Source organism: Phallusia mammillata, chromosome 3, assembly GCF_965637545.1.
Source record: "Phallusia mammillata chromosome 3, kaPhaMamm4.hap1.1, whole genome shotgun sequence".
Lineage (NCBI taxonomy): Eukaryota > Metazoa > Chordata > Ascidiacea > Phlebobranchia > Ascidiidae > Phallusia > Phallusia mammillata.
The window spans coordinates 20,633,839-20,645,856 of NC_137254.1; the positions used below are offsets into that span (position 1 = coordinate 20,633,839).

A 12,018-nucleotide genomic window follows, 5' to 3' on the forward strand; every position below is an offset into this window, starting at 1 on the left:
TAATAAATCCAGGATATAGACCAAAAGCGAGCAGCTTTCATTGACATTTCAAAAAGAAATTTAAATAAAATAGTGTTAAAGTTGGACAAAGGCAATTGAGTACTTATAAGTTCTAAATATGACCAATTCGTATGTGACTAATGATGCCCAAAACTGAATTTGTCTGTAGGAAAAATTTGCTCAGACAAATATTTGTCGGCAATATCCACCTTACGGTCCTTTCTTCGAGCAACTATATACTTACAGCTATAAATGGGATTAAAAAAACAACTAAACAAGACTCTCTGCATCGTACACAAGACTAATTTTTAATAATGTATGTGGCTTCGCTTGAAGTCAATTTCCTCTTTATGGCAATTTTATATTTGTTTACATTTTCAACAAGACATGTACATAATCAAAAAAATGTAACAAAACATTATTAAACGCGTGTTACAATTATAATCAGACCGCTGTTTGATTGAGTGAACTTTTCATGAGAAAATACATTACACAACAGTGATTTTGAACTCCAAAACAAATAAACGGTAAAACATAGCAGACCAGCTGTCAGCAAACTTTTGTACACAATACGATTCGGTTTAAGCCAGGCATTTTTTAGCAGTCCGACTTTCAATAAAATAACGACTGCATGTAAATTTATTATAGTACAACTTATCAGTTTCATAAAAAGTTGATGTGGCACGAGGTTATTTTTGTCGGTAAAACGTGGTGAAAACGGTATGCTGCAATGGTCAATTTTTTGGTTGTAATTATTATCAACAGATCCGCAAGCAGCTCTATACGTATAAGTACCAGTGTCATTAAAGATTTTGTCAGATATTGCCTTCTTTATGAGTCCTGCCCAAAGGTTAGACAAAACAAATCATTCAAATTGATTCTTTTGTAGAGCTTTTACATTTAGTATGCTTGTACATCAAAAGTATTTGTCATCTCCACACTTGAAGATTTGTCATCTCCACACTTGAAGTTTCCATTATCAGTCTAAACCCAGACATGAGCCCAATGGAAAATTGCACTAGTTCAGGACGAGAGGCTTATGTAACTTCACCATCTTCAACCAGTTTACAATCGAGCATTATATGAGGACTGGCTTGACGTGTTGTCTTCGTCCAAATTTTCTACAACGTTGTCAAGAACAGCCACGGCGTCCCTAGCAACAGCATTAGAAGCCTCTTTTGCGATCTGTGCAGCCACAGCCGGGGTGTAACGCAAATCCTTGCGCACAGATACACGCTGAGGACCCACGTTGATTTCCACCATACCAGATGGTTGCTCTTGTAACTGGGAGTGTAAGAACGACGATTGTTGTTGTCCAGACCTGTTTGTGGGTTCGCTATCCTGTTTTCTGTGAAATATATAAATTTATTTAGGAACACTATGCACGGACTTGAAAAGTAGTTTAATCATAAACATTACTGCCAAGGTAGTGGTGTATATAGAATACATCGTGTAGACGTTTCGACAATCTCTGTTGTCATCATCAGTACACCACTACCTTGGCAGTAATGTTTATGATATAAATTTATGTTGTGATAAATATACACGACTCCATCTGTGATCGACTAACTTCCGAGCTTAACAGCTAGCGTGGGCATTTAATAAAGTAATAAAAAAGGCATTTTGTGCACAAAAAATGAAATAAAATAACACAGGAACTTTGCAGACTATTGCAATAAGCGCCGACATAGGACGACCAAAGGTGGGCAAATACTTTAAGGTTCCACAAAATAAATCATAAAGTCGCGCAAACAACATCACACAAAACATTATATCAAATTTCAATGTAAAGGTCTGATGTATTACTCGCTTTATAGAGTAGGAGTCGAATCACTTAACTAACAGCCGCTGTATTACTACCAATTTGCTTGTTAGCCCTACTATGACGTAACAAAGAAACCATGGCAAACACTCTGTTTCACAGGCGCCGAGTAGGCGGTGGCGGAGTGGCGCCGCCACCTTGGGTTTTTAAAGCACGGTGATGGCCACTGTGCATATTTAGGTTAGTTTGTAGCGGTATCGGACGAAATATCGTCAAATCTGAAGAAAATTAGTAACAATTTTGCTTTCAAACAAGCGTGCTGGCGATACAGCCGCAAAACATGGCTTAAAACTGCAACCTGGTTTGGTTAGTGCCTTGTTTATGACGTCAAACACACAATTGTCTGCCAGTGAATGTTGGGGCATTGTTGTGTACAATGCAAATGTGTTGTAATGGATTTGATTTTGAGTTCTTGTGGTTGCACGCATTAGTGACGTCACATGTAGTGACGTCATATTTTGCGTCCGCCAACTTGCATTTTTGTAAAACTCGGCGTCTATGCTCTGTTTGACCGTAAAACAACGTATAGCATACAATGGTAAGAATGATAACTAGGGCAAGTTTTTGTTGCACTAAAAACGTAAGAAAGTTGCATTTATTTTTAACAAAAGTTGCAGTAAAAAGTTGCATTTATGCACATATTTTTAAAATTATTAGTAGGGCAAGTTTTTGTTGCACTAAAAACGTAAGAAAGTTGCATTTATTTTTAACAAAAGTTGCAGTAAAAAGTTGCATTTATGCACATATTTTTAAAATTATTAGTAGGGCAAGTTTTTGTTGCACTAAAAACGTAAGAAAGTTGCATTTATTTTTAACAAAAGTTGCAGTAAAAAGTTGCATTTATGCACATATTTTTAAAATTATTAGTAGGGCAAGTTTTTGTTGCACTAAAAACGTGAGAAAGTTGCACTTAATTTCAACAAAAGTTGCAGTAAAAAGCTGCATTTATGCATTTAGTTGCATTTAAGCGGGCCGCAGGTTGGACAATCCCTGCCTTAGACTGTCATGTTAACAGATATCAAGGTTATCGCTTCTTACTTGCAAAATAACGAATGCACTTTTATATACTTGGCTATAAAATATAAAACATGCTTGGCTGGGGTTGTTGAACTTCTAGCTTGCAAGCCAACTGTTGCGTCATAGATAACATTGAGATGCAGGTATAACCCATCACATAGCTCTTTATTATGCAAATCAAAGAGAATAGAACCATACTAAAAATAGTTTTATATCATGTTTTTTAAATCACTCCTTGACATTTTGCGCAATACTTGATAAAAGTTGCAGTCAAACGTTGCACAAAAAATAAAAAAAAGTTGCAAAAAGTTGCAACATAAAATTCCTACAAACAGCTTATAACATCATACTACATAAATTCTGAGTATTTAGGAAGCTGCCGGAAGCTGTAAAAAAAAGTTGCAAAAGTTGCAAAAACTTGCCCTAATGATAACACATTTACATCGAGTTTCATGTTTCTGTAAAAACCAGGAACATGACAAAATTTTTAACATATATAAACTATTCTTGACCTAAAGTTAACACACCCTTTCCTGCAAACCCCGGTTCTACGCGAACGAACGATCAAAAATTGTCTACGTGAGTGTTATCTTTTACTTTTAAGAAGAAACAGTTCGTTAACCCCTATGTTAAAGAAATGCTTAACCTCTGCGAAGATGGTGCAGCAGGAGCGTGTTTCTTGCGTGAGGCTGCTTTGGCTTTGTAGTTGATCGCACTATACGTTGGTTCGGTATTTTCTTGTGGCTCAGCAGTGGACGTCGAGGCATACTGGGTATGTTCCAGGGAGTGGTTGTGATCAGTATTACCATCATTGTATTCTTGCAGGTGACTCTGCCGCTGTTGTGTTTGGTAATCCTGAAAGATCAAATTGCGTGCAATGTTTGCGCCAAGTTTTAACGTTGTTTGTGGAGTGATGTAACGTTATAAAACACTTGACACAAGAGCAGGCACATGTCAGATTTGTACAAGTCCCAAACCCTGCACTAAACCCGAATCGTTTGGCCGTTTGCACCCATACACGAAAGCCTAAAAAAGTGCAGCTATATAGAATATATAAAAGAAGACATAGATAATGGCTTAATCAGGACGTTTTAGGGCTGCAACTTAGTTATAATTAACTATAGGTAATTTTGTTTTGTTTTTTAAATACAGACGCAGAATGTGGACTCAGGCCCGAGTCAAACCCGTTTTTTAACAAACACCTAGACCCAACCCGGCCCAGAAAGCCCTGCCCCACTTACAGGTACAGTGACACATTCATGCAGACCAGCGATCACGGTAAAAAGCATCTAATGGGCCTGGCGTACTATGATGATAATGATGGCCGACCTACACTTCTGGCAAGTAACTACAACAACGCACGAGGAACAAACATAATCGTCGTTAATACACGTCATGTTAATTTTTGTCTGGGGTTGAATGATGATGATGACGCGAGTCTAAAATTAGAACTCGCCAAAAAATGCTTTCAGACCCGTTGTGGATGTTCATGAGGGGACAACGCACTGATATTTTTGTATGTTTTAGCAACGAGACAAAACTTAGTTTTTGGTTTCAAAACGGGTTCAGGTTTTGGCATTTATCTAAAACATCGTACATATCCAGATGAACGTTAACAACACAAAAACATGAAACCAGGATTGCTATTTTAAACCGTTTATCTGTAAGGTCCTGATAACAACTTGTTTATTTCTGAACGTACAGTTTCTTCACAGAAATAAAATTCGATGACGGTTTAGGGCAGTGGTTCTTAACCGGTGGGAAATTTCCCACTAGTGGGAAATTTCAATGTTTTCAGGAGGAAATTATGTAAGTCGAGTAACCAAACTCGGGCCCGAGGGTCGAATTAACCGTTGAAAGTTACTTTACCAAACTTTTTCCGCAACAACATGTAAGATTAATTTCACCAAGGTTTACAAGACACATACAAATCCAAATGCCGTTTGTTACATCACAGACAAGACTAAAAGTATCAATGACTTTGCTATTTTGCTAATAAAAGCCTTTCCTTGGTTCATTGTGATGCAATAAATGACTAATGCACGCAGAGGAGACTAGCCTACTCAATATTCCAAAAAGTTTAATCTCTCACAGAAGCACTATTTAAACTAAATAAGATTGCAGTATACCTTTAAGGTCAAGACCAAATCGCTTCACGAGATTATTTCATTTAAAGATTAATTATTTTTTGTTAACGTAGGGCACAAAACATCATTATAAAAATAACAAATGGTAAATTTGAGGTTGGTGGTTTACTTTAGTGGGAAACCACAACGAAAAGGTTAAGAACCACTGGTTTAGGGCCTAAACTTTAGGCTCATACAATGACACTAGATTACCGACATTGGATTTCATGTAAGAATTAGTGTAATAAAAAAGTTTTCAAAACGCATACGTTGTTCGAATAAAGAGGTACATGAGCAAATTGCTTTGCCTCGATATTCTGTTCTAACTGCCAGATTTATTTCAGCACCCTTAAATGCCAATTTATTCAGCAGCACTCCCTTTATTATTGTAAACTCACTAGGAGGACAACGGCTCCTTGATTTAAGAACCACTAATTCAACTATAAACAAATCCTAAATACTGTAAACACTATAGTGAAGAACATATTTTACCTCATGATGTTCTGGTTCAGGTGTTTCATATAAATCCGATTTAAGCACGGTATCCCTGTATGGGCCTTTTCTTTTCCAGTTGAACATACCGTCCTCAGCGTAGTTCTCCCGCTCGGGATAACCGTAATGATCGTCGTAATGCTCAACAGTGTCGAATTCATGTTCGTCGCTTTCGTGACTGTAAGCAGGCTCTGGTTGGGGTTGATGTTGCTGTTCCGCAGGGGCATTGTCGCTAAGCGCATAAGCTTGATAGTTAAACTTATCCGTGACATCGTAAGCGGTCCTACTCGTAACATGATTTTCTGTGTAGTTTGGATTTGTTGTTCCGATGCGGGTCGGGTAAGTAGACGGTCTTTGGCCTAAGGTTCCATTTGGCAAGGAACGATCTATTGTGTTGATGTTAATTTGTCCAAAAGGCTTTTCTGATCCGTAGAGAAATCGAAGGGCCAAGTTGAAGTAGATAAAGCTTCCAGCAGCTAGGAGGTTTTTGAGGAAGAACAAGATACTGATCACGTGACCGTAGTGACATAGATATGCAAAGCGCAGGAAGAAGAATGGGATTTCAAGAAACGTCACTGACACGAAAGAGCTGAAAAACATGATTGCGCGTTAGTTCTAGCTTGTTTTTTTGTATTGTAAGGAGAAACTTATTAGAATGTTATAGACTTAAAATAAGAAAAAATAAGACATAAAAGAGCAAATATTATAAAGATAAATGAAGAAACAAAATGTAAAGTCAACAAAGCAAACTTGTGTATGTGACTCTTTGTTCAAAAAGCATTTATTTTATTTAGATGAATTGGCCTTACCTGTAATGGTTTTTGGGTTTCAATACAAAAGTGCACATTCCACACAATGCAATGATGTATATCGCGTAAATCCAGTTTGTATAAGAAATATTTGGTGTAACGCTATTGTGGGCCAACTCCATAACGAGACGGACATCATAAGCGTTCAACACACACCGCATGATCACCCACGGCCTGCAATACATTTACCCAAGGCATATAACACTTGTTTCAGACAATATAGTACGTCAGTATTATTCTTAGAAAAGTATGATACTTCAAATAATGATACAAATTAAACTCTGTTTAGTACTGCAATAACAGCAATTATTGAATTCTTGCAGTAAAGTGCATTTACTGCATACAAGCTCTCTAACAGTTTTGTTTTTTTAACGAGCTACCGTTTCTATTCTTCCTAAATTACTTCTTTACCTATTGGAGCCCGCGTATATGCTTAAAATTGTTTCTAAACAAACTCCACAAGAAGTTTTTTTTTTACCTCGGATCCGTCCATGCCAGAGGTTTTCTGTCGTTTGAATGTCGTGAACTGGTTACAAGAGATGCTTGCGAGGATCTTCTGCGTAGAGAATAACCGCTTACCGATCCCTGATACTCAGCACCAGTCGTTTCTTCAAAAAGTACGACCGACTTAAAAATACTGGATAACAATATTTTCAAACACATACATATTTGTGTTTTTCTTTTAATCTTGTCATCTTATTCTAGATGTGCTATGCATTGCACATTACTGAAATCAGCTGCTTAAAAACATGAATTGGCAAAGAAACATTAGCGGAGACCTTTTTGTAAAAATAGTAGCGCAGTACTAAAAAAGTAATACTAATATCTACCGCATCGAGCCGTTCAAAAAAGGAAAATTATCATAACTGATACAAATACCTTCCAACATAAAACAGTTTTACCTCCGATTTCCGTAAGCAATCCGCTGGTGTCCGGATCAAACGCAGCGCGGAGTTTAAAACGTTTAAGTTTTTCCGTTAAATCTGATGAGCAAGACAAGCTTATAAAATTGTAGTTGACACGATGTTTAAACAATAAGGCAAAACTTAAGACCAGCAATCTATACAAGCAATTAGATTTTGTATGTAACCATCATGAACAGTTCTTGATCAGAAAAGTTGGTCCAGTCTCTAAAACGTGACTGAAACATTGGTTTGATCTTTAATAAAAAAATTATTTATTACCACAAACGTTAATAAACCGAATTTGGGCGGTGTATGGTATAATTCCAGCGACAAAAGTAGCCTATATAGCGACTGTTGTTGATATTAGAGCATATTTCACCTGATAAAACGAGCATTACCACCATCAGTTCTATACAGTGTGCATGAAAATCCTTAGTCGGTTGCGTGTGGGTTGAAACAAGAATCATCACTGTACATGGCAATGCCGATAGCACCACATAAAGCAGCATACTTGGACACCTGTGCAAGTAAATGTAAACTTTTTTGCTTTTTCGATACAACGGTAAGGCGCAAACGTTTTCATTTTTCAAAGTCGTATGGTAGCTATAACGTGTGAGCAAGCTATAGCGTGTGAATTTGGGTTCTAAAGATAGGCATTAGAAAATTTTAGACTGCAGGTATTTTGTTAAACAGTGCATTTTATTTACATTCCGTAATATTATAATTCCAATTTTTCCACAGTTACTTTGCTGCATTTCGCTTTTTTAATTTGTTTTCTGACAACTTTTACTAAACAGCATAGCACTAGAATGTCTAAGACTTAGATACTGTAAATTTAATTTATTATATCTCACTTTTTACATGTTCACATCTTTCTCACACAGATTCCCTTTTCTTAGAATGAGTTTTAGAACAACATAAATCAGATACAATTTAACAAGATTTCTTTCCGTAACAATGCACAACGTACCACTTTCCTTTTTGAAAGGACACAAGCCTCAGCCACTGAAAGACGAGTTTTACTGGAATCCAAACCAGAAGAGTAGCTGCAGCTACGTAAGCTATAACAAGTGCCACCAACAGCCAGTATTCCGATTCCACATTCGAACGTACTTGTGCAGTCATTGTTCCCGTCACAAACACAGGTGAAGCGTATGCTCCCCATTGTATAATATCCAAAATTATAAACTTTGCGGTTTTTGTGCGTGACATGCTTGTTCTCGCGGAATACGACATTAAAATCTCTGTAACTCGCTACGTAGCCTCAAATATTTACAGCCTTTTGCTGCAATAAACCTTTAACAACCTACAGTTTCTTACACAGTACAAAAACAGAATGAGTGTTGATTGTAACACGTAATAAATAACTCCAGCACAGGTGAAATGAAGCCTGAGCCCAGTTCAACTTGTTTGCACTGTTTTATTTAACCACGGCTTCAAGGGATATGCAATCAAAAGTGACCTGTTTTTGTTTGTATGAAATAAACAACTTGGCACTTGGTCAATTAAGTGACCATTGCTTGCATAGTAGAATAGTACATCTAAATACTTCAAGGATAGGTAAAGGATTGTGATTTTTAGCTGAACGCTATAAGAGTGGCTGAACATTAGTAGTGGCTAAACTGATGTCCTTATGAAAAACATTGTCTTGGCAAATTTAGTACGAACAACCAGCAATAGGAGGTTGTGTATACTGTATACCAGCACTTGCTAGCTGGCACGTCAATTTAATTTCTCCACTGTCCCCAAATCTTAATCCCTGCATTACAAATAGTGGTATTCATAGTTACAGAAATTTATTGATAAACTTATTTTCTACTATTTGTATAACACAAAAGTGTAATTACGACCGTCGACAATCCCTACATCACAACTTTTAAAACTATTAGTCTCCCACTGCCTAAATTGCCTCCAAACTGAACGATCACGGCCGCAAAACCCAACCCTTTGGGACCCTCAATTTGTGAAACTGTACTTTCGTACACGAAACAGGCACTCGCTTGCACGGAATGACATTCCTATAGTGTTACGATGCATGCGACAAAAAAAAATCAGCAATAAAGCTTAAACCCTGATTGTCAGTAATCATTAACAGGACAGGCGTCAAACGTTCAAAGTGCAACAATTAGTGTCAGTTTGCTTAAAATCGGTAGCCACATAGGCTTGTGGATACATTGGTTTATTCTTGGGGGATTACCAACTCGGGGTAATAAGATACAAAAAAGAAGTAAAGCTATACCAAAGTGCTTTAAAATAACAGAACAAAAACACCTTGTCACCAAAATAATGTGAGAAAATATTGTTGAAAAACATTAAAAATATTGAACAGAGAAAAGTTAAAAGTTGAGGAAAAAAATCCATAAATACTTTGGTTTTAGCTTTCCCAACCATGAGATTTAAAGCATCACATGTTCTTGGCTATAAAATTAGCGGTTGGCAGTGATATTTAAGTTATTTATTAACTAATACATACTTGTAGTAGCGTCGTCATATGTCTACAGGATTACCCACACACTGCTAAAGATTAATTACATTTTGTAATTTATTACACTTCCCACAGTACATCTTATGGAATTTTGGTTTTGGCAAAATATTTAAGTCACATAAAAGTGTATCCAAGAACCAAAAATGTTGACACAGATTGTGATAAACATAAATAAGATCGATATCTTTCCAGTTTTTGGTCGGTTGATCTGTCAACTTGTTTCGTTCAATTTTTTTGAGTCCCAAACGCAACAACCAAGCCATGCAATAAGGAAAAAACAAAACATATGCTTTATTTACTTCATATAAATAGAGCAAACTGTGCTAAAAGGTAGGATTCCACTCCAAAACTGAAACACTTCCACAGCTATAGTGTTCCTTATTGACACAGGCGGGCATTTCATACACCTGAACAGTTTTCAAATGTTTAAAAATTTGGTGTTGATTTATAAACCCCCTTCCAGGGTCACCAAGGAAAATTCTAGTCTGTGGAAAAATCTTAATCCAAAGGCTCATCCATTGGAATATTAACTCTACAATTTCTTCATCATAAAACATATCCCCAAGTGTTAAAACATCAATGGGATTATACATGACTGTTTCCATCAAAATGTGAAGTTGTCTTTTCTCCAAAGTAAGAAAATTCTTGTCATTAAGAAAAAAATTGTTGCTTAAGATTTGATGATGTCTGGTGATGTCTGCCATATTTATACTTGTATTGCTGTTCATTGCTAAGTTCATCTTTACAGCTTCAAGCGCATGTTTGTCTATATCATTTGCAGTTACATTTTTGGCACCACTCATATGGCATGCTATTGCTGTTGCCCCACATCCACATCCAATGTCAAGAACATTCTAAGAAACAAAAGATAAAATTTGTTAGGTTTGTATTGCACCAATGACAAAAGGAGATGCCTATAATGTACACACAGATTCTAGTTGAATAAGAACTGATGATGCCATGATGGTGGCAAAATAGATTTTTATATTATATTGCATTGCATAACCAAAAATGCAGGCTGATTCAAGTATTCTGAAAGCTTCAGTTGTTGAGTATGATTATCCACAACTAGGGTCGTTTGTATTGAACGCAGATGGTTCAGTTTGTAGTGAACAAGTTTTGTATAGCACAGCTTTACGCATACAATAGTTTACATCTGGAAATTATAAAAAAACTGTATTGATATATGGTTTAAATGCTTTTATAAAAAAGAATAGTTCATTAAATTTTTCTGATGTTTTTTTTGTTGTACTCGGTTTGGTGTTTTATTCTCATTTTAACATTTAAAGTTTAAAAGTTCCAAAAAAAATTAGATCAAGGAGCCAAAAATTACAAAAATACACACCTATTGGCTCAAAGTTTTCTTCAGGTATAGGCATAATTTCAAGTCTACTTGTATTTACCGTTGTTTATGCAACTAAACTAACCTTATTATGTACTATTGATGCGTTTTCCAACAAAAACTTGGTAATTGCTTGTCCCCCTGGCCAATAAAATGCCCAGAATGGGTCAGGTAATGGACATTTCTCAGGTGGTTCATTCCACAATGGACATCTTGGTGTGATGAGGTGCAGTTTTAGTTCTGGAGTTAAGTGATTCTGAGAAATCTCAGTGATTGCAGCAATTTCTTGCTGGACTTTGTTTTTGGCAAAAGATTGTAAACGGAACAAAAAATTGCATAGCTTCATGCTTAAAAAACTACTTTGCACCTAAATAAAAAAATGTAAACCTAAATATTATTAAATTATATGATTTATGAGGTTGATATTTATTTTGTTATACTGCTAGCCAGTGCCATTGACACAAAAATTCTCCAAGATTTGCGTCAAGTAAATTGTTTAAATTAGGGTCAAGCAACCTGAAACTCACATGCAAAATATAGGTGTGCAAATGCATAACAGTTCTCAACTTCTCATGAATCTGGTTTAGCTCGGTACTAGATTTAAAACAAAACACTTTACTTTAAAAACCAAACATTAATAGCTGTGGCCACAAACGGGTTACTTATAACAGAAGTTAATTTGGGAAAAATAACTGCGCAAATGACGAAAAAAATCAAACATTTAAGTGCAAAAAACATATTTTCAACTGTTTTGCTGGATAAAAATCTTATTTGTCGTTTCGTTTTTGGGTATTTCCCTTTTGCGATACTTTGCTGTAATCAATTATATTATAATGACGTTTGTATTGTAGCAATTATTTTTTTCTAGATATTTTTATTGTTTCTAAATATTTTTGACTTTTTTATTCAACAATGCATTTTGCTAAGGTATGCAACAAAGTTTTCAGGTGCAGAAATTTGTAAAAAAGTTGCTTCAGAGACAATACATAACAATAGAAAACAGATAAATTGTGACGTAAC

General features: G+C 36.0%; 2 protein-coding genes across 2 annotated transcripts; both read right to left on the reverse strand.

The window, feature by feature from the left end:
• Positions 1 to 348: 348 nt before the first annotated feature.
• LOC145220074 (uncharacterized) lies at positions 349 to 8,490 on the reverse strand. The gene is made up of 8 exons (XM_080087370.1): positions 8,142 to 8,490; positions 7,551 to 7,690; positions 7,169 to 7,249; positions 6,745 to 6,874; positions 6,267 to 6,440; positions 5,458 to 6,046; positions 3,486 to 3,694; positions 349 to 1,348 (listed from the first exon to the last, which is right to left on the reverse strand). Exons 1-8 carry the CDS (start codon positions 8,405 to 8,407, stop codon positions 1,066 to 1,068), a joined length of 1,872 nt encoding a protein of 623 aa, XP_079943496.1. The 5' UTR covers positions 8,408 to 8,490; the 3' UTR covers positions 349 to 1,065.
• Positions 8,491 to 9,127: 637 nt separating this feature from the next.
• LOC145218413 (electron transfer flavoprotein beta subunit lysine methyltransferase homolog) lies at positions 9,128 to 11,380 on the reverse strand. Its single transcript, XM_080085826.1, has 2 exons — positions 11,084 to 11,380; positions 9,128 to 10,510 (listed from the first exon to the last, which is right to left on the reverse strand). The coding sequence occupies exons 1-2, from the start codon at positions 11,342 to 11,344 to the stop codon at positions 9,980 to 9,982; spliced, it is 792 nt and encodes a 263-aa protein (XP_079941952.1). The 5' UTR covers positions 11,345 to 11,380; the 3' UTR covers positions 9,128 to 9,979.
• Positions 11,381 to 12,018: the final 638 nt, after the last annotated feature.

Bases quoted from the DNA above. Each gene is read 5' to 3' on its own strand.
- LOC145220074 (XM_080087370.1), bottom strand. From the start codon at position 8,407: ATGTCGTATTCCGCGAGAACAAGCATGTCACGCACAAAAACCGCAAAG. The intron at 7,250-7,550 runs GTGAAATATGCT...CTTGCTCATCAG, and splicing joins GGTAATGCTCGTTTTATCAG to ATTTAACGGAAAAACTTAAA. The intron at 6,875-7,168 runs GTAAAACTGTTT...TACTTTTTGAAG, and splicing joins ATTGCTTACGGAAATCGGAG to AAACGACTGGTGCTGAGTAT.
- LOC145218413 (XM_080085826.1), bottom strand. From the start codon at position 11,344: ATGAAGCTATGCAATTTTTTGTTCCGTTTACAATCTTTTGCCAAAAAC. The intron at 10,511-11,083 runs GTTAGTTTAGTT...TTTGTTTCTTAG, and splicing joins CATCAATAGTACATAATAAG to AATGTTCTTGACATTGGATG.